Below are 21,731 nucleotides of genomic sequence, written 5' to 3'. Positions count from 1 at the left end.
TCAGGTAAGTTGTTAGAAATATGAGTGTGAAGGTCAGGTGAAAAGTCTAGGCTGGGGTTTATGAATTTGTCAGCACACAGATGGTAAATCTAAGGGAGTAGATGAGATCACCAAGAGAGTAAATATACAGAAAAGAAAAGGACCAAGGATTGAGTCTAGAGTCCTACAACATCTACAGAGAGTTGAAAAGAGGAGGAACCAGCAAAAGGAATCTAAACAAGTGACCAGTGAGGTAGGAGGAAATCCAACAGAGTGAGATTCTGGCAGAGAGTCTCATTTTCCAGGTGTCTGTTTTGCAGGAGCATGAATGTGAATACATTCCTGGTGTCTTCCTTCACTTTGATCCCACCTGCATTCTATCTGTCATGAATCCCTTAACACATTACCTGCCCTGTGAGTTGTATTTAACTCACGCTGGTTTTGAGCCCAGGACCTCGTGAAATATATGTAACTCACATGTCTCTTCACCTTGGAAGCCACGTGAACTGGTTTTCAAGTTGCATATAACTCACACACAGAAAACAATAAAAAATAACAAATTTTTCATTAAATTAGAAAGGATCATTTTGTTTTCAAAGTTTTTATTCTATTTTCATAATAAAACACTGTGATTCCAAGGAAAAATTTCTTTTTCTAGTGTGGCAGTGAGTGTGTTAAACTATCTGGCACATGGATAACACTTACACCTTTGCTGCAGGGTTTTCTCTATATTTGTGTTCTTTGGTGATTTCAAAAGGGATCTGGTAATGGAAACGGAATTAGGGGCCTGTGTTCACACATGCAAGTCCCACAATAAGAAATTATTCCATAATAATTTCTAGGATTTATTAAGTACTGTCTGTGTTCCAGGCAGTGTTCTAAGTCTTCTACATGCACCTAACACATCTAACCTGTCCCGCAGTCTTATGAAATAGGTTCTATTATTGGTCTCATTTTATAAATGAGGAAACTGAGACATAGGAGGGTAAGTAACTTGCCCAGTGTCACAACATTAATAAGTGGTAGAGTGGGGATTTAAAACTAGACAGTCTGACCCCAGAGTAGCTTTTAACCAGTACTTATTTATCTTTCAACATATATAAGCATAGATATGCCATATACATATATACATACATATATGTGTATATAGAAAGTAAATACTCTTAATTCCATCAGTCTCCATCACATCTTTCTAAGCTGGGAGTTATCCTTGCACTTTAAGATGATGTTGACTTTTCAATTTATTTCTCAGAGGCAGCCTGGCTTTTCATACCTCCAAGTTCTTAGGGGCTGCTGTGCTCTGGCCCCATGTGCTGAGAGCACTTGCTGGACTTCTCTGCAGCACTCAACATGATTGGCCACTATCTCCTTCCTTATGCTGCCATAGCACTGTGCCCCCTAACTTTCTTCGTTACTCTATGGTTGTTATTTCTCAAGATACTTTACTGTCTCATCTTTCTACCCTTTGAATCTTGAGATTCTCTAGGGTTTTGTACTTAAACTTCTTTCAGCCCTGGCAACCTAGATAACCTCATCTACTTTAATGGGTTTGACTGCCAGTTCTAAGCTGCTAATTCCCCCAAGTCATATCTCATTTGAGTCCAGGTCCTTCTATCTTGCTGCCTTCTAGACATCTCCTCTTTCGTTTCAACAATTATTCTAAATTTTTATGTCACACTGTTTGTCGCATCCATCTGACAAGTTTCTAGTCCTGGATTAATCCAACTGTCCTCTCCATGTCTGTAACTGAGTGGCTGACTATTGCTATAGACAATCACAGTCATCAATTCATGGCCACAGATCTCAAATGGGCACTCAGTGCTGCTACACAATGCTATTGCTTCTCTGTTCACCCTATTCTCCCACTCATCACAAGGGGTATTTCAAACCTTCTCTCATCTCCTCAAACCTCCAGCTCTGCCTCCACTATCCCTAAGCAGAAGATTTATGTAATAAACGCAATAAACACTTGTTAATTACTTGCTATATCTCCTCCTAATTCACAGAGAGAACTGAAGCCATCAGATGGAAACTGCCTCACAATCTGGTCTGATTTTCCATCTCTTGGGGGAATGTGTTCTGACTGCCAAGCTAGACTCAATGGCGGGCCTTGCTTATAGAAACTTTGTATTATACTTTTCTGCCTCATTGCAGCTGAGAACAGGGTGCTGGGATATATGGAGACCTGGACCCTAGTATATTGTCCTGCATTTCTCACCACCTCGGCTTGTTTCTTGCAGCTGATGTAGAAAGCCAACCCTTGAGACACCGAGACAAGCGGCTGAGTTTAAATTTGGTAAGTTTGGCTCTTGGACTCCTTTAAGCCTCAATTTTACCAAAAATATCCTGACCTATATATAAGCCCTTCAAGTCTTTCGAGACCCAGCATTCTGAATCTCTGAGTACTCTTCTAGTCTCCCCTTAACACTTGAGCTTGTTTGGGAACTACTGGACTTAGTGTTCTGTAAGGGCCCTGCCAGTTCTACTGTTCTAGACACTTGTTCAACTTGGGGTAGCTACTTAAGGCATCACATTATGCTTGAAGGACTTGCATAAATTCATAACCTTCTGTCTTCCAGCATTAGATCTGGGAGAGTTAATCCTATATACACACAATTATTCTAGGGGCAGAATTTGAGCTAGAGGCTCGTCCAACTTTCCTGAGGAAGTTCAGAGTTATTCTTGGATAATTTCGAACTGAAATCACATCTGCAGCCTTGGCTGCCCGCTGGTTGCAGTTTCTGTGATTGGTCTGTGGTTCCTAATCTGTACCTATTCTCTTACAGCCGAGCAGGTTCTCCCCGATGTACCCCACAGCTGCAGCCAGTGCTGAAGACAGCTACATGCCCATGAGCCCTCAGGCCACTGCCTCTGGTCTGGGGTCCCACTGCAGCCCTGATGACTACATTCCAATGAGCTCAGGAAGCATGACGAGCCCGCTACCTGAGCTACCTGCTGACCTGGAGCCTCCTCCGGTGAACAGAGATCTCAAGCCTCAGAGGAAACGTAAGGCACTTGGCCAGGCCTCCTGTACAGGGGGAGGGGAACAAAGTCCTGGTGGATGCATAAAAAAGGTTTCCTTCCTGACCCTCTCAGGGAAGGAAGAGCTAGAGAAACCTGCCAGAGGGCTGGAAAATATAAAGGCAAGAAAGAAGTGGCTGGGATGGAATGGGAAGTGCTGGGGCACCTTGCTGCCCCAGAGTGTTATCGTAAAGGAGTCAGAAAACTAACAGGCACTGTGGCCCTGCAAATACAGCCTACGAAGTCAAGTTCATTCCAGAGGTCTTATCTTTGGCTATTTCTCTAACAATGGCCTAGGAATAAGAGATGATGGATTGGAATGGAATCCACCTGGTGTGTCTTCATTTAGACAGCACTTGGATGTATTCATAGTGTCAGCCTTCTGTAAAGCAACCAAGGATAGCCTTTGACACCAGTTCCTGAAGGTCAGACTTGGTCACATACAATTTATCATTCACTGCTCTGTGCATGCCCATCAGCAGAGGTGTTTGGAAGTAGGGGTGTTACTCTCAGGCAGCTTCTCTGGTCTACTAAGCAGTGTGGACAGACAGGGAGATAGGAGAAGAGAGAAAGAGGAAAAGCGGGTCAAAGCAACTCGTTAATTTCATTCTTGCCCCGCCTCACTTGCCCAGTCGGCTGTGTGAGTACGAGGAAGCCTTTGGTATACTGACTATGATCTGACACTCCATCTGGTCCATTCCAACCTCTCTTTGCTGTTTGGAAAAACTACCACTTCAGGTGGCCATGCCCAAAGCTGCTACCTAAGTCCCCTACTCATGCTTGGTCCATTCTCATCACACCCACTTAAATTTGAGTCAAACCACATTGACACATTTGCAGTATGTTTGCTGTGTGTGTGGTGCTGTGCTAGGCACTGGGCGGGATGCAAAGATGAGGTTCTTCATTCTGAGGGGAGGAAGCCATGCAAAAACCACCTGGATGAAAAAGTAGAATTGTGAAGTCAGTACTGAATAGGAGAACAGACCTGTCTTCTGAGGTTCTGAGGAAATAACCATTCATTCTGGTCAAAAACAGTTTCATAGGGGCCTGTAACTTTGAGGTAGATAATAATGTTTCACCCAATTAATTTTCTATGGCAGTGCCATCCAACATAACTTTCTTGAAATGTAGCTAGTGCAACTGAGGAACTGAATTTTAAATTTTATTTAATTTTAATAAATTTACATATATGTATAAATAGCCACATGTGGCTAGTGGTCACTATAGTGAACACTGCAGCTCTATGTGACCCAGAGAGAGGCAGACAGAAGATGTTTGGTGGACTCAGGGCTGGAGATTTAGTGAGTGGATGCAGGGTTGGATGCCCAGCCCAGGAGGAGTGGGTTCTGGAATGAACACTGCGGTGCAGGAGGGAGAGGGCAGGTGGTGAACCTGGGAGGTGGCTGTTGAGTGAACCTTCTCCCCACGGACTTCATGACACATGTACCCTTTCCAGGTCAGCCACTTGCCAGGTCTGAGGCTCCTGGGAAACCAACTGGGCAGCAGGAAGGTTGCCGTCCTAGGCTCTGGTGACATGGAGGGGAATTGGAAAGTCTCTACCCACGTAGTCTAGTAAAGGAGGTGATAAAGGAAGACATGCAGGATGGGCCACTGAGATGGAACAAGGGTCAGGGCAGGTGCCACATGCTTTTCTGGATGCCGAGGCTACTGCAGTGAACACACCAGATAAACCCTTGTCCTCCTAGAGCACAGTCCAGACCTGAATCAAGTAATTATAGATGAATGTACTGTCACAAACTGGGGGGAGTGCTGTGAAGGGTAAGTACAGGAATCTATGAGAGCCCATGATACAGGGCCTGATCATGTCTGGAGGCCAAAGGCCTCCCTAGCAGGGGACATTGAGCTGAGATCTGAATATGAGTAAGTAGGCAAAGAGATGGGGAAGAATTTCTAGGCAGAAGGACCACTGGGTAAACAATGAGTAGGATGTGGGGAAGACTAGAACCTGGGTGATCATCTCTGCCTGTGATAAGAAGGGTAAATTTGCATTTTAGATATGTCATGTTTGAGGTAGGTGTTGGGATTCTGCAAGGTGCAAGACTTTTGTCTGTGCGTTACATACAGTGAGTTCTCAACAAATGTATTTTGACTAAATATGTCACCACGTTGTTACCTCCATCCAGCAGGTAATGCGACCATTTGCTTGGTCTTTATTCTCAGTGGGGCAGGGAAGAGGAGAATAGTGAAATTCACATCCATCATGAGTGCTGCCTGTCAGTAAATTTGGACTTGGGTGTGCTAGGAAAGTTTACTGCCTTTAGATGCTGGCCTTGAACTCCTGAGAACTAACCATACTAGATATCGTGTGCTGTCTTGCAGCACGGCCACCTCCCCTGGACCTGAGAAACCTCTCCACCATCCGGGAACACACATCTCTAACCAGGACCCACACCGTACCTTGGTAAGTTTCTGATTGCTCAAAGGCACCTTGTGGAGCACAGATACCCCCAGGGTTAGTTAAGCCTCCTTGATTAAATGTAATTGAAGCCCACTCTATCTAACTTAAGCCAAAGGAGGGGTGAGGTTTATTATCAAGAGCCAGAGGTGTTTTATAGATCACAAAGGAAGGAATATAACTGGGTCACCCAGGATACTGGAACCAGGAACTGGAGTGTTGTCGGGAACCCAACACATCTGCTTCTCTCTTCACATCTGCTCCTTCCTTTGTCTTTGCAGAATTGGGTAGGAGAAGGGAGTTCTCAGAGAAGGAGGGATGGTGGTGGTTCATGGGCTGGATAGACAAACCTCAAAATGTACTTGCACTCTCTCATCTCACCTTTTAGAAATTGCATTTTCAGAGCCCTGAGCCCAGGAGTTTCTTCGTTCATTCTAATGCCATAAGACATAATCACTTTGCAAAGCAGAATTCTGCAGTCAGCTGTATTTCCAGCTAGGACTGCAGGGAAAGTCAGCCTGTGCTTGACTCTGGAGTAGGATGGAAGTTGATTCACACAGTCTTCTTGCCTTATCAGAGGAATGGCCTTACTTGCTTACTTTTCCTGGTTACTTTGAATGGAAATGAGAGGGCCCCAAAGGAGATTTTTTTTTCTAAATTATATGATTCTTTGGTCTGTTTATGGAAAGCTCATGAGGTATGTTTCATAGAGGGCCTGGAAAAAAGCAGCCTTTGTGAGTTGGGATCCAACTGCCCCAGAGTGGGACAGAAACTGCTGGGCAGCCTCTGCTTCTTCAGGAATTGCTCCGGCCGGAAGGAAGCTGTGTGTGGAAGGGGAGGGCAGAAACCCCATGGGGGCCATGTCAGTTCCTGGCTGGCTTTCAGAGCAGCTGTAAGACATTGCTTTGACCTCATCTATATTTTTGTTCTTAGCAATCGGACCAGCTTTCTCTCTCCAGAAAGAAATGGTATTAATCCTGCAAGATTTTTTGCCAATCCTGTTTCCAGAGAAGAGGAAGACAGCTACATCCAAATGGTAACCTATATTTTTCACACTCTTCTTATTCTTCACCCCAATCTACATTCTTGCAAGTTCATTGTAAAGGAAACATCCTTCAGAAAGCCCTGTGCTATCTTAAAATGATCACTTGATTGTAAAACCAGGTCACAAGCTTTTCTCAACTGGGAACAAATTGATTTGAAGCTGTTTTCTTTCCTGCAATATTCAACTCCTCATATCATTTTGAGACCACAGTATTTCAAGAGAACCCAGGGCTGAGGCATGCGAAACGGGAACATGGAAAGGGGCATGCGGAACGGGAACAAAGAAATTCTTTTCACCAAGGTTGTGATGTCCCGTTTGACCCCAGTAGGTTTGTAGTTCCCTGGGTGTCCAGAGTCTAGGCTGTGAAAACTCACATATTGCATCCTCCCTTCCACCGAAACACCTGGCAGCCCTGCTGTGATTGCCTCTGAACTTTCCTGAAGGATGAACCACCAAGAATCCCCTTGGGGCCTCTACAGTGCCCTGGGCCATGGATGTATCTTAGCTTCTGGCCACTACTGTTTAGGGCATCTTTCTGTAGACCTGAGTGGATGGAGACCTGACCTCTCTATCCTTTGATTAGCTATTCACAGTTCAAGAGTCCTAATGTCTCTCTCCTGCCCTGTTGTCCCTTCTGTTCTCTTCATCTTAGATGCTACTGAGAGCATGAGTTTTTGAAGATGGAGAGGGGCTTTTAGCACCTCTGGCAATTAGCTGCACTTGAACTAGGACTGTGCCCATTCTGCAATTTAGAAATGTAGGAAACTCTAGAGAGTGCTTCTGTTTGAACTATGAAATTTTGAAAAAATGTCTTAGAAGGACAATGTTCAAGGCACTGTGCTATGCACTACTCTTGAGAAGATAATTCTACCCTCCTATATGTGAGGATAATAGGCAATTGAAAATCTAAACATAGTAATCTCGAGTAAAGCAATAATTAAATGCTTCATTTTGTCTTTTTATTTGATTAAAAGTGTGCTGTAAGTGCACTCAACCATATACAGATGGAAAGTGACTCATACACAAATCTGCTGTGGTCTTCCCAGTATTTCTCACACTTAGTAATGGCCCTTGGGAGATTTCTAGAAGAAAACACTCTTACAAAGGATGCTGAACAGCTGCATTCTGTCTCCAGAGAACAGAAAATGGAAGTGAATCTAAAATCTAAAGGAAGTGAGTGCACAGTCCTTCCAGACACCAGCAGTTCATTTCTGATCTTTGAGGTTGTGAGAAAGACCAGTATTTCATTAACAACACACTTAGGGATTGAGTGTTTGCCTGGGCTTATCACTCATCAGTGACTGTCCGTATGCATCACAGAAGATTAAGAGCCCAGAACACTAGCTGAAGGTAGATGTGAGGGAACAGCCATATAAAAATGTTCAAAGTATATCCCATTTCATTCAATTATGTTTTTGTTAACTTCAGTAATAAGATATGACTTTGATTTACATTTTTCATTTGTGCCACACAACAGCCCTATTTGGAAGTGAAAATTAATATGATTTGACTCTTTATTTTTAACAGTTTTTATTTATTTTTTTTTTTTGAGACAGAGTCTCACTCTGTTGCCCAGGCTAGAGTGCCGTGGCATCAGCCTAGCTCACAGCAACCTCAAACTCCTGGGCTCAAGTGATCCTCCTGCCTCAGCCTCCCAAGTAGCTAGCTGAGACTACAGGTGTGCACCACAACGCCTGGCTAAATTTTCTATTTTTGGTAGAGATGGGGTCTCGTTCTTGCTCAGGCTGGTCTTGAACTCCTGACCTTGAGCAAACCTCCTGCCTCGGCCTCCCAGAGTGCTGGGATTACAGGTTTGAGCCACCGTGCCTGGCCTTTATATCTTCTTTGGAGAAATGTCTATTCAAGTCCTTTGAACAGTTTTTAATTGCATTGTTTCTTTTTTGTTGTTGTTGAGTTATAGGATTTTTTAAAAAATATATTGTGGGTAGCAACCCCTTATCAAATATATGATTTGCAAATATTTTCTCCCATTCTGTGGAGATCTCACTCTCTTGATAGTGTCCCTTGATACATAGGAGTTTTTAATTTTGATGAAGTCAAATTTATCTTTTTTTCCCTTTATTGCCTTGCTTTTGGTGTCATATCCATGAAATCATTGCCAAATCCAATGCTGTGAAGATTTTCTCCTGATTTCTTCTAAGAGTTTTATAATTTTAGCTCTTATGTTTAAGTCTTTGATCCTTTTTGAGTTAATTTTTGTTTATGTTATGAGGTTAGAGTCCAGCTTAATCCTTTTGCATATGGACTTCCAGTTTTCCTATCGCCATTTGTTGAAAAGATTGTCCTTTTCCCACATTGAATGATGTCGGCACCTTTGTTGAAAATCAGTTGGCCAGATGTGCAAGAGTTTATTTCCAGGCTCTCTATTCTATTTCATTGGTCTATGTCTCTGTCCTTATTGCCAGAGCCCCACTGTTTTAATTACTTGTAGCTTAGCCTTGTGATGAGTTTTGAAATCAGAGAGTGCAAGTTTTCCAATTCTGTTCTTCTTTTTCAAGATTGATTTTGCTATTCAGGGTCCCTTAGGATTCCATGTGAATTTTAGGATAGGTTTTTCTATTTCTGCAAAAAATTGCATTGGGATTCTGATACGGAATACTTTGAATTTGCCAATTGTTTTGTGTAATATTGTCATCTTAACAATATTAAGTCTTTCAATCCATGAACACACATGTTTTCATTTATTTATATCTCCTTTACTTTCTTTCAGCAATTTTTTTTTACAAGGGGAACACCAAACCTACTTTATTAGCACAAAAAAGCAGCCATAACAAAGCACGGCAAACAGAAACATACATTAGCAGTCAAAGGGTTAGTGTTGCATACAAATATAGCTTTTCTTTTTTGTAGCCTTGGCAATAGCCATAGGGATATAAAATGACATTATGTAGCAGCAGGTAAGGAAACTATGGATCACTCACCAGTGGTATAGAGCACGTTAACAAAAAGACACAAGAATGGATTTGGCTACTTTAGTGCAAAATATCTAGGACAGAACTGTAAATTCAGTCCAATTACTAAGAAGCAAACACTAAAACTTGGCATAACTTCCAAAAGAACTCACTCAAGTAGTATTACATTATTCTAAGTGACAAAAAGTGCTAATTAAAGTTATTTACAGATACAATGGTTGTACAATACCTTTTAAATCTGCAATTCAGGTTTCAGATTTTCCATTAAGAATTAACTGCACTGAAATTCTATAAATTGTACTTAAGCAATTGAGCTATAAGAGTTTACAACAAAAAGATAAATGCTGCCATCCAAATTATTAATTACAGTTTAATAAAAATCTCAACATTAGCAACCCTGTAGTTACTATTATATGACTTGTTTGAGCATCTTCTAGTCTCATTTTCTTCACGGTTCACAAACTCATGATGGGCACAGGAAAAGGTCCAACTTTTGTTAAACAATTAGATGGCACATGTCAACTTAAAAAATCACATGCAAGACACTGCAGTGCAGCAGCTATTCAAGTATCTGTTTTAAGTTAAAGCACTCATTGAAAAGATTAATACTAGGGTCTTAAATAAAATTCTACTACTTCATAAGCATGAAAATTTTAAGAACTACTATATAGAAAACCTGGTTTACTTAACAGTCCTTTTGCAGAAGAGAAAAGGAGTCTGACTATAAACTACATCAACACTTAAGTGAACTGCATTATGCCCTTGTGGCCAGAAATTGCAGTTTTTTTCTAAAAGGAAGGCAGTCTTTTATTTCTTGGACTTCCAAGGCTTGGTTTATAGTAACTACAAACATCACTACTTTTGGAAGGTTATAGAGAAACTCTTAGAAAAAAATAATTTCAAACATTAGTCACACTGTTAAAATACTCATCCAATATTAATAATTTGTTCTTCGGTAAGAAATAGAATTCTTCATAACAAATGCCCCAGAGTTGCCTCACTCAGTTACTACAGCCATTGGAAACAAAACTGTTAGCTAAATCAGCAAAATGTTTTTGTAGTCTTACTGAACACCCGTAGCTCTATCCTCTGTTCTTCAATAGGCACCACGTTTATCTGGATAAGTAACAGCAGACTGCATGTGACAGACACTAACACTAAGCTTACACACTGTATGAAAAAACCTAGCACTGACATGTGTGCTTGCTATAGGTGTACCGTCTGATGCACATGAAAGCAGACCTAGTTGATACCCTTTGGGGACAGGAGCGTTTACTTTGCCTTCACTGGTTCTCTTTGTAACCAGCGAACCCTAACTTTTTGTTTATAATGATAGTCCTTTAAAAAATCCTGTAACATTGATGCTAAAGGGAGCCCATCAATTCCATCATAGGTAGTGCATCTGCAGATTACTGCACAATGGATATACTGCAGGCTCAAAGGAAAAGTCCTACTGAGTGATATAGTAAGCAATGGCTGGGAAAAACGTGCAAGAACTGGGATCTTTACAATGTTCTAAAAGCACTGTTACAGTGGAGGAGTGACATAAACATGGGTCATGTGCATCAAAACTAAAGTTCACTTCGGGCATGCAGGGGATCTGCTGTAGCGGTGGGAGCTCACAGAGAAGAGGTAGTCCTCTTGCACAGAATCCCTGAGCAAAAATGTGCCTTCAGGCTTCCCTCCCCACCTGAGCAATGCTTTGTAGTTTTCAGGGTACAAGTCTGTCTTCTTGGTTAAATTTATTCCTAAGTATTTTATTCTTTTGATGCTATTATGAGTGAAATTGTTTTCTTAATTGCATTCTGGGATTGTTCATTGTTAGTGTATAGAAGTGCAACTGATTTTTGGATGTTGATACTATATCCTGCAACTTTGCTGAATTTATTTTTTCATTTATTATTAGTTTTTATGTGAAATCTTTAAGGTTTTATATATATAGGAGCATATCATCAGCAAATAGAGATTATTCTACTTCTCTCTTTCCAATTTGGATGACTTTTATTTCTTTTTTCTTACCTAATTGCTTTGGCTAAAACTTCCAATACTTTGTTGAACAGAAGTAGCAAAAGTGGGCATCCTTGTCTTGTTCTTGATTTTAGTGGTCTTTTACAGGCTTTTTCGTGGATACAAGTTTTCATTTGTCTAGGGCATTAGTTCTCAACCAGGGGTGATTTTGCTCCTCAAGGGACATTTGGTAAGGTCTAGAGACATTTTTGGTTGCCACAACCTGGAGTGGAAGGGGTGGTGCTACTGGCATCAGAGATGTTGCTACACAACCTACAATGCACAACCCCCACAATAAAGAACTATTCAACCCAAATGTCAATAGTGCCACTGTTGAGAAACCCAGCTCCAGGGTAAATACTCAGAAGTGGGAGTGCTGAGCCATCAGCTGTATGTTTAACTGGGTCATCAATTGTTTATTTAACTTTATAAGATACTACCGAAATGTTTTCCACAGTGACTGTACCGTTTTGAGCTCCCACCAGCAATTCATGAGAGTTTCAGTTGCTGCACATTCTTGCCAGCATACAGGTATTACCAGTTGTTTTTTTTTTCCTTTAGACATTCAGTAGGTCTGCAGTGTATTCAGTGTGATTTTAATGTGTATTTACCTAATGTCAAGTGTTGTTGAACATATTTTTGTATGCTTACTTGCCATCCATATATCTTCTTTGGTGGAGTACCTTTTTTGCCCAACTTTTTAATCAAGTTGTTTGTTTTCTTACATTGAGTTTTAAGAGTTCTTTATATTTTCTGTGTACAGGTACTCCAATGGATATACAATTTGCAAATATTTTCTCTGAATTTGGAGCTTGTCCTTTCATTCTCTTCTGTCTTTTGCAGAGCAAACATTTTAAAATTTAATTAAGTCTTATTTATTGATTTTGTTTCTTTCATGGATTGTTATCATGTCTAAGAACTCTTTGCCCAACCCTAGTTCATTAGGATTTTCTCTTATATTTTCCTCTAAAATTATTATGGTTTTATATTTAGGCCTATAATCCATTTTGAGTTAATTCTTTTTATAAGATGTGAAGCCGAAGTTGATTTTTTTCATAGGGATGTCCAAATGTTCCAGTACCATTTGTTAAAAAGACAATCCTTTCTTCATTGAATTATCTTTGCACCTTTGTAAAAAAATCAGTTGGGCATACTTGTGTAGAATCTCTATTCTGTTCATTGTCTATCCCTTTGCCTATACCACACAGTCGTGATTATTGTAGCTTTATAGTAAATCTTAAAATTAGGAAGTGTATTTTATCCAACTTCATTCTTGTTTTTAAATTTTATTTTTGTTATTCTATTTCCTTTGTCTTTCCATATAAATTTTAGAATCAGCTTTTCTTTATCAACAAAATGTCTTGATAAGATTTTTTATTGGAATTGCACTAAATCTATAAGCAAATTTGAGAATTAACATCTTTACTATACCGAATCTTTTAATTAACAAATACAGTATGTCTTTCCATTTATTCAGGTTTTTCTTTGATTTCTTTCCTCAGAATTTTGTAATTTTAACATATAGATCTTATGCATGTTTTATGAGTTTATATCTAAGTATTTCATATTTGGAGCTATTATTAATGGCATTTTTGTAATTTCAGCTTTCAGTAGTCCATTGGTAGTATAAAGAAATATAAATTTTTGTGGTTTGATCTTGTATCCTGAAACATTGCTAAATTCACTTATTATGAGGTTTTTATTTTCTTTAGATTTCTTGGGATTTTCTGTTTACATGATCATGTCATCTGTGAATATAAAGTTTTATTTCTTCATTTTCAATCTGTATGCTCTTTATTTCTTTTAATTGCCTTATCACCAGGCTAACATTTCCAGTACAATGTTGAATAGATGTCTTGTTTGCCATCTTAGGGGAAAAGGATTCAGCTTTTAACTATTAAGTACAATGTTAGCTATAGGTATTTTATAGATGTTCTTTATCAGATCAAGGAAGTTTCCTTCTATTGCTAGTTTGCTGAGAGTTTTATCATGAATGGATGTTGAATTTTATTAAATGCTTTTTTTGCATTAATTAATATGATCATTTAGTTTTCTTTTTTACACTGTTAACCTCATGGATCATACTGATTTATTTTTGAACATTGAACCAGTCTTGTGTTCACTGAATAAATCCATTTGGTCATGGTATATTATTCTTTCTATATGTTGCTAGATTTGATTTGCTAATGTTTTTTTGAGTATTTTTGTCCCTATGTTCGTAATGAATGTTGAGCTGTAGGTTTTCGTAGTGTTTTTATGTGGTTTTGTTATCAAGGTAATGCTGGGCTACTCAGGAAGTGTTCTCTCCTCTTCAATTTTTCTGGAGTGGATTGTGTAGAATTAGTTCTATTTATTCTTTAGATTTTTGGTATAATTCACTAGTGAAAATGTCGGGTGAATTCAATTTCTTTAATATTTATAGGACCATTAACATTATCTGTTTAATCTTAAGTGAATTTTGGTTATTTCCTAGGAGATTTATAGTTTTATCCTCACATTTGGATCTATAAAGTACCTTTAATTAATTTTTGTGTATGATGTGAGATAGAGGTCAAGTCTCATTTTCTTCCCATTGTTCTCAACAGGAAGGATGGTCAAAATTACCTAACCTAACATTACTGGAAATGGAACTACATTTATTCTATTTTTTAAAAAAAAAATGTGATGGGGCACTGTGGTAGGCAAGGTAGCATGAAAAACATCCCCCATATAAAATATATTTATTTATTTATTTTTTTAAGAGACAGGGTCTCTCTCTGTTGCCCAGGCTGGAGTGCAGTCACATGATAATAGCTCACTGCAGCCTCAAATTCCTGGGCTCAAGCGATCCTCCCACCTCACCCTCCCGAATAGCTAGGACTATTGGCACATGCCACCACACCCAGTTAACTCTGTGTGTGTGTGTGTGTGTGTGTGTGTGTGTGTGTGTGTGTGTGCAGAGACAGGGCCTCACTATGTTGCCCAGGCTGCTCTCAAACTCCTGACCTCAAGTGATCCCTCCCGCCTTAGCCTCCTAGAGTGCTGGGATTACAGGCATGAGCCACTCTACTCTACCATAAAATATCTCAATGTGGTAGAGCATATATTTAAAAAAAACATTTTTAGCCGGGCGCGGTGGCTCACGCCTGTAATCCTAGCACTCTGGGAGGCCGAGGCGGGTGGATCGCTCGAGGTCAGGAGTTTGAGACGAGCCTGAGCAAGAGCGAGACCCTGTCTCTACTAAAAATAGAAACAAATTAGCTGGCCAACTAAAATATATATAGAAAAAATTAGCCGGGCATGGTGGCACATGCCTGTAGTCCCAGCTACTCGGGAGGCTGAGGCAGTAGGATCGCTTAAGCCCAGGAGTTTGAGGTTGCTGTGAGCTAGGCTGACGCCACGGCACTCACTCTAGCCGGGGCAACAAAGTGACACTCTGTCTCAAAAATAAATAAATAAATAAATAAATAAAAATAAAAAAAAATAATAAAAAAAAATTTTTAAAATCAAAAACTCAGCTGACAAGTGTGGAAGGGAAATCTCTGGAGCCAAAAATGTTGAGAAATGACAAATCCTGAAAATAAACTAGAATTATAAATAATAGACTCAAATATAGAAGTAAGTAATTTTTAGAAATATTGGATTTTGAATATAAAATAAATATGTTTGATATAATTTAAAGAAATAAGATGAGGAATTGAAAGTTGGATTGAGTAACAATATACTATTAAAAATGGGCCGGGCGCGGTGGCTCACGCCTGTAATCCTAGCACTCTGGGAGGCTGAGGCGGGTGGATCGCTCGAGGTCAGGAGTTCGAGACCAGCCTGAGCAAGAGTGAGACCCTGTCTCTACTAAAAAATAGAAACAAATTATCTGGCCAACTAAAAATACACATAGAAAAAATTAGCCGGGCATGGTGGCACATGCTTGTAGTCCCAGCTACTCGGGAGGCTGAGGCATTAGGATCGCTTAAGCCCAGGAGATTGAGGTTGCTGTGAGCGAGGCTGACGCCATGGCACTCTAGCTCGGGCAACAGAGTGAGACTCTGTCTCAAAAAAAAAAAAATGGCCAGGTAGATTATAAAATATCATTTAGAACTTCTAGACATAAAAATAGGGATGAAAGTAGAAACTCAATGGATAAGTTAAACAGACTAAACATAAAGAGTGATTTAGGGAACTGGAAGATTATTATGAAGAAGTTACTAATAAATCAGGACAAGGAGGTAAAAACATGGAAAATATCAAAGAAAGTTGAGACATAGAAGATAGGATGAGAAGGTCAAACATTTGTCTACTCAGAGTTGCAGGAGGAGATCATAGAAAAATAGGAGAGGAGCAATATGTGAAGGGATTATGACATAATTTCTCCCAATTCATGATACCAATCCTGAGAAAGTCCAAAGACTCACAAGCAAGTTAGTGGTAGAGTGTAGATGGTGGGTATATATTTTTAATTTAGCTGATTGTTTGAAAAAATCTTAAATAATAAGTTGAAAAAACAAATTCTACAAAAGTAAAATGAATAGTCAAGGAGAGAAATTGACAAAATAAACAAAAAAATTAGAGAGGATCAACACAGCCATAACTGGCTCTTTAAAAAGACTAAAACTGAACAAAACTAATCAAGAAAAAGATATGGCTACAAAGAAATGATATTAAGAATAAAAAGGGGATAATAATTGCAAATATATCAGAGATTAACTACATAAGAGAATATTGTAAACTTTACACCAATAAATTTGAAACTTTGGTGAAAAAAATAGGCAAATTTTTGGAATTTCAAAAATCAAAGACTGACTCAAGTAGAAATAGAAAACTGAATGGTTATATACCCATTAAAGAAACTGAATCAGTGGGAAAATTTTTACTACAAAGGATCACAAGGCCCAAACAACTTTACCAACAGTTTCTACCAAAAGGAAGAGATAATTGCAATCTTATATAAACACCTCCAACAGTGGGAAAAGAAAATATTACCCAGATAATTTTATGAGGCTAAAATAACTTGATACCAAAACAAATAGCAATAACATAAGTAGAAAATTATAGGTCAATCTCACACAAGGATGCAGATTTAAAAATCCTAAAGAAGAATATGTCCAACCAAATACTTGTACACAAAGGTTCACAGCAGCATTTTCATAATAGCCCAAAGCGAAAACAACTCAAATATTCATCAACTGATGAAGGCATACATAAAATATAGTATAGCCATATAGTATAGCTATGGAATATTATGCAGCCATAAAAATAAAGTACTGATACATAGAACAATGTGGATGAACCTTGAAAATAATATAATGAGTAAAAGAAGCTAGTCACAAAAGACCACACATCATATGATTTTATTTGTATGAAGTATCTAGAACAAGCAAATCTATAGAGACAGAAATTAGATTAATGTGGTTGCCTAGAGCTGGGGGAGATGAGGGGACTGGGAGGTGATAACTAAGGGGTACAGGATTTCTTTTTGTGGTGATGAAAATGTTCTGAAACTGATTAAGGTTATGATTGCACAAATGTGTAACTACACTAAACATCACTAAGTTGTACACTTCAAATGGGTGAATTATATGGAATGGAATTTTATTTCAATAAAGCTGTTGCATAAGAAATCCTAAAGATGATTTTAGTAAAATGAACTCAGCAAAATATAAAACTGATTATAGGCCAGGTGCAGTGGCTCACGCCTGTAATCCTAGCACCCTGGGAGGCCGAGGCGGGAGGATCGTTTGAGCTCAGAGTTTGAGACCAGCCTGAGCAAGAGTGAGACCCCGTCTCTACTAAAAATAGAAAGAAATTAGCTGGACAACTAAAAATATATAGAAAAAAAAGAAAAAAAGTAGAACTGATTATATACATGAACAAGTTGGATTTATCCCAGTTATAACATTAGAGAATCTGTTAATAGACATCTCAGTAAAGATGGCAGATTGACCACAAGCCTCTATTTTCTCTCCATTTTAAAACACCCTCTAAAAAAATTGTAAAGAGATTTGTTAAAGTCATAAACCCACAGGGATGTGAAGAATTGGAGAAGAAAATAGCAGTAATATACTGGATACTGGAAAGCAGATGGATACGTAGTACATGACTTGTAAGACCCAGGACAATTAAATCTTAAATATGCTGGGAGGAAGGAAGAAGCAACTTGCCTTATACTGCAGAATACCCAGTTGGTTCAGGAATTGTCCACAATAGGTAGTTACAGAGGGAAGAAGACAAACAGTGATTATTCATAGATGAAGTGATTGTGTAACCAGAAAACTTAAAATAATCTACTTGGAAATAATTATAATTAATAAGTTAATTAGTAAAATAAATAATGAGAATTAACAAAATATATTATCAAGGTTGATGGCTATAAAATAAATACATAAAAGTCAGTTGAATGTCTACATAGTGGTAACAAACAGAAAATGGAATTTAAACAGAACTTACCATTTACAGTAACAACAAACTCTAAGTATTTAGGGATAAATCTAACAAAAGATTAGTAAAAACATTATGGAGAAAATTATTAAAACTTTATTGAAAAACATTAAGGAGAACTAAATAAACGGAAAAGTATACCATGTTCCAGAATAGGAAGGCTCAGATATTAAAGATGTCGTCTTACCAAATCCCTAACAGAGGTTTTTGAGGAACTTTGAAGCTGATTCTAAAATGTATATGTAAGATTATAGGGTCAAGATTACTCAAGAAATTCTAGAAGAACAAAGTGGAGGGAATCTGTACTACCAGATATTAAGACTCATTAATAGCTGGAGTAGTCTCTGCAGAGTAGTTGCGGTGCATAGGTAGACCTATATACCAATAGAAAAGAAGGGAAAGCCCGGAAACAGACCCAAACACATATGGGAGATTGACCTATGGATGGAGGTTGCACTACTGGGGAAAGGATGGTTATCCATATGGGGTAAGAACAAACAAACAAAAAAGGAATGAATTGTATTCCTATTGCACCACCATATACAGTATTAAAATCAGTTCAAGTGAGATTATTTCTTAAATATGAAGGGAAGAACTTTACAATTTTAGGAGAAAATATAGGAAACTAAATTATAAAGTCAGCATAGAGAAGGATTCCTTAAATAAAATGCAAATATAAGCCATACAGGAAAAGGTTGACATATTACATTAAAATTAGTAACTTCTCTTCATTAAAAGAAATACCATAAAAAGAAATGAAAAGACAAGCCACAAACCGTGATGGGCTATCTGCAGCATATGTAACCAACAAATGATTATGCTCTAGGCAAAAAATTAAAACCACCCAAAATACATATGATGTGATTCTGTTGGTAAGACGTTCAAAACTGGCTACATACTTGCATACTTACAAAACTGTATTTAAAAAGAAAGGGAGTGGTCAGCACAAAATTCAAGATAGCACTCCACTTCTTGGGAGAATAGGAGGAGATGGCAGAGGGGAAACAATCTCTGCAAAGGTATTGGTAGAATTCCAAGCTGGGTAGTGAGTTTTGCTTATGTTATAACTGTTTGTATTGTGTAAGGTATCTTTAAATGTGTTGGGATGCCTTTATGAGAATTTTAATAACTGTAGTTGATCTTTTGAAGTATTAATCTCTAAGATATCTTGGGCCTGTCAGATCCGTAAAGCAAATTCCTTTTTTGAGAGGATTTTGACAAACTGTTTCCATGGTGAATAATGTTATGGTTTCATAGTAAAGACCCAACTGGCTATAATATGTTTGAAATGCCAGCTCTCACTCAGATATGCAGGCTGATCTGCTCAGGTCTCATGAAACCACCGTGTTACAATCTCCTTCCCTTGGGCAGCCTGGCTAATCATCATTAACCTGAGTCCTGTGATGTTGGTTCCCAGGAGGAGCACCAAACAGCCAGCTCCTTGAGCAGTGGTGCTCTCATGTGGACGAAGAAGTTCAGCCTGGATTATCTGGCCCTGGACTTCAATTCAGCATCGCCAGCCCCCATACAGCAGGTAGGAAGGTGATTCCATTTCTGCTCAGACTTTTCTGATTATCAAACCATGCATATTCTCTTTAGAAGGTGTTAAAATATAGACATGTATAATGAAGAATATTAAAATCAGTCCTAATCCTGCCTCCTACAGAGAGTGAAATCCTGGAGTATTTCCTTCTAGGATATGCTCTTTGTGTGTATATGTATAAACAGATGTCATGTTCAGACTCTTCAAAATTTGGACCATAAAGTTTCTAGAAAAATTTCTCAAGCAGAAATGAGGGTGGGCTAGAGGGCTCTCTAGGCATAGGAAAGGCCTGTTTAGAGAACAAGTAGCAGCCAGTTTGGCTCGACTTTAGGGAGTGGTGAAAGGACCTCTAGGTCAGAAGGCCCTGAATAAAGGGCCTCACATACCGGCGTGGGCAGTGTTGACCTCCTTGGGTGGTGTTCTTATCTGTAAAATGGGGATCAGAAATAACAACTGTTATGTTTAGGGCTGTTGTGAGGATTAATTGAGTTAATACACGGAAGTGGTCTTAGCCATTGTCTAGTATCCCCCACTGCACAGTGTAAGAAATGAGTGAATAGTGAACAGTGGATGACAATTAAATATTTTTGAGCAAGAGATGGTCATAATGAAAGCTGTACCTAACAATGTAGGTGCAGAAAAAGCAACTCACTGAACGGAATGCATGGTATGATTCCATGTGTATGTGTATATGTGTGCAAAAAAACTCTTTCCTCCCCTTTTGCTAAAGTAACTCCTACTTCTCCTCTATGTTTAATATCATTCCAAAAACCTGAACTGAGATCCAAGAAAACCTGATCAGAAGGGTGGGAGCAACAAGTACTAAAGGTGCATTAGGCCAGGCGTGATGGCTCACGCCTGTAATCCTAGCACTTGGGAGGAGTTCGAGACCAGCCTGAGCAAGAGCGAGACCCCATCTCTACTAAAAATAGAAAGAAATTATCTGGACAACTAAAAATATATAGAAAAAATTAGCCGGGCATGGTGGCACATGCCTGTAGTCCCAGCTACTCGGGAGGATGAGGCAGGAGGATCGCTTGATCCCAGGAGTTTGAGGTTGCTGTGAGCTAGGCTGACACCATGGCACTGTAGCCAGGGCAAAAGAGTGAGATTCTGTCTCCAAAAAAAAAAAAAAAATGCATTAGTTAGTTTTGGTAGAGTATGTGCTCAAAACAAACAACCCCCAAATCTCAGCTCCTTGCGAGAACAAAGGCTCTTTCAGCTGTTACTCATGAGACAGTCTATTGCAGTCCAGGGCCTTTGCGTTCAATCCAGGGCCCAAGCAGGAGGAGTAGCCCCCATCCAAGGGGTGCTTGTCTTCTGGCAGTGAAAAAAGAGAGATTGCAGAATCACAGGATGCCTCTTTTCTCCTTAGGATTGGCACATATCTCTTGCACTCATGTTGCGTTGCTCAAAGCACATGGTAGAGCAAAGCTGAGGGAACAGACATAGACACATGCAAACAAGGAGGAAGGGGCAGCAAATACCTAGTAGCAATGCAACCTACCACAGAAAGGTAGGCATTTTCCTGAAACTTTGCATTAGATGTAATGAAGACCTTTTTGTTCTCCGCCTTCAGAAACTTCTCCTTTCAGAAGAGCAGAGAGTGGACTATGTCCAGGTGGATGAGCAGAAGACACAGGCTCTGCAGAGCACAAGGCAGGAGTGGACGGACGAGAGGCAATCCAAAGTGTGAGAACTGTGGGCTCGGGCCATGTGTGAAACAGGAAGCTCGCTTGGGGCTCAGTTTGAGTTTATTTTCTTACTTTTATTTTATTTTATTTTATTGGCTAAAAACATACTGATGGTCAACACAGGTCAAAACCAAGAGAGGACGTGTAGTTTCCGTAGTCTTGGCATGAACCTTTAGGAGAGAGGGCCTGTGGCAGCAGTTTCCTTCCCCAGCTCCACCCCCCCCACCCCGCGCCTGCCCCGCAGGGGTGGCTGCCTCAGGCTCTGCAGTCTCAGGAGGCAGGGATAGAGGATTCCGTAGCCACAGACTGGGATGTGAAAAATTCCATTCATTCAGGCAGGGTAGGAATAATGAAAACAAGACTGGAGAAAACATTTTTCTAAAAATTATGTTAAAAATCTCTTAAACAGAGTATTTGGAGCGAAGATTGGAGCCAGTGTCGCTACCAACAGGATGACATCGTTTGACTCCAATACCTGAAATTCTGACCTCTCTCCTGTGCTCCAGAATCATAAATTATCCTACTAATGGGGTCCCTGGAGACCATCTTGTTCCAGCCCCTAAAGTCACAGCAATGGTGGCAGAATCTGCACTACTTATTCCAAAGACTCCGGCAGACCAATCATTTCTATCCCCAAAGAAACTCAAATGACAGGGGCAATGGGTCCCAGGCTCTGTGA

General features: G+C 39.5%; 1 protein-coding gene across 2 annotated transcripts in view; it reads left to right on the top strand.

Moving 5' to 3' along the window:
• Positions 1-21,453, top strand: part of GAB3 (GRB2 associated binding protein 3) — a 76,698-nt gene extending 55,245 nt beyond the window's left edge. For both annotated transcript variants that reach the window (XM_045538266.1, XM_045538265.1), the window contains exons 5-10: positions 2,220-2,275; positions 2,766-2,985; positions 5,341-5,422; positions 6,350-6,452; positions 19,233-19,349; positions 20,938-21,453. In XM_045538266.1, coding sequence (XP_045394222.1) covers positions 2,220-2,275; positions 2,766-2,985; positions 5,341-5,422; positions 6,350-6,452; positions 19,233-19,349; positions 20,938-21,054 — 695 coding nt within the window. In that variant the 3' untranslated portion in view covers positions 21,055-21,453. The remainder of the gene's footprint in view (positions 1-2,219; positions 2,276-2,765; positions 2,986-5,340; positions 5,423-6,349; positions 6,453-19,232; positions 19,350-20,937) is intronic.
• The last annotated feature ends 278 nt before the right edge of the window (positions 21,454-21,731 follow it).

This window comes from Lemur catta, chromosome X, assembly GCF_020740605.2.
Source record: "Lemur catta isolate mLemCat1 chromosome X, mLemCat1.pri, whole genome shotgun sequence".
Lineage (NCBI taxonomy): Eukaryota > Metazoa > Chordata > Mammalia > Primates > Lemuridae > Lemur > Lemur catta.
The sequence above is the reverse complement of the archived record's forward strand: the minus strand, read 5'-3'. Positions and strand labels throughout refer to the sequence as shown.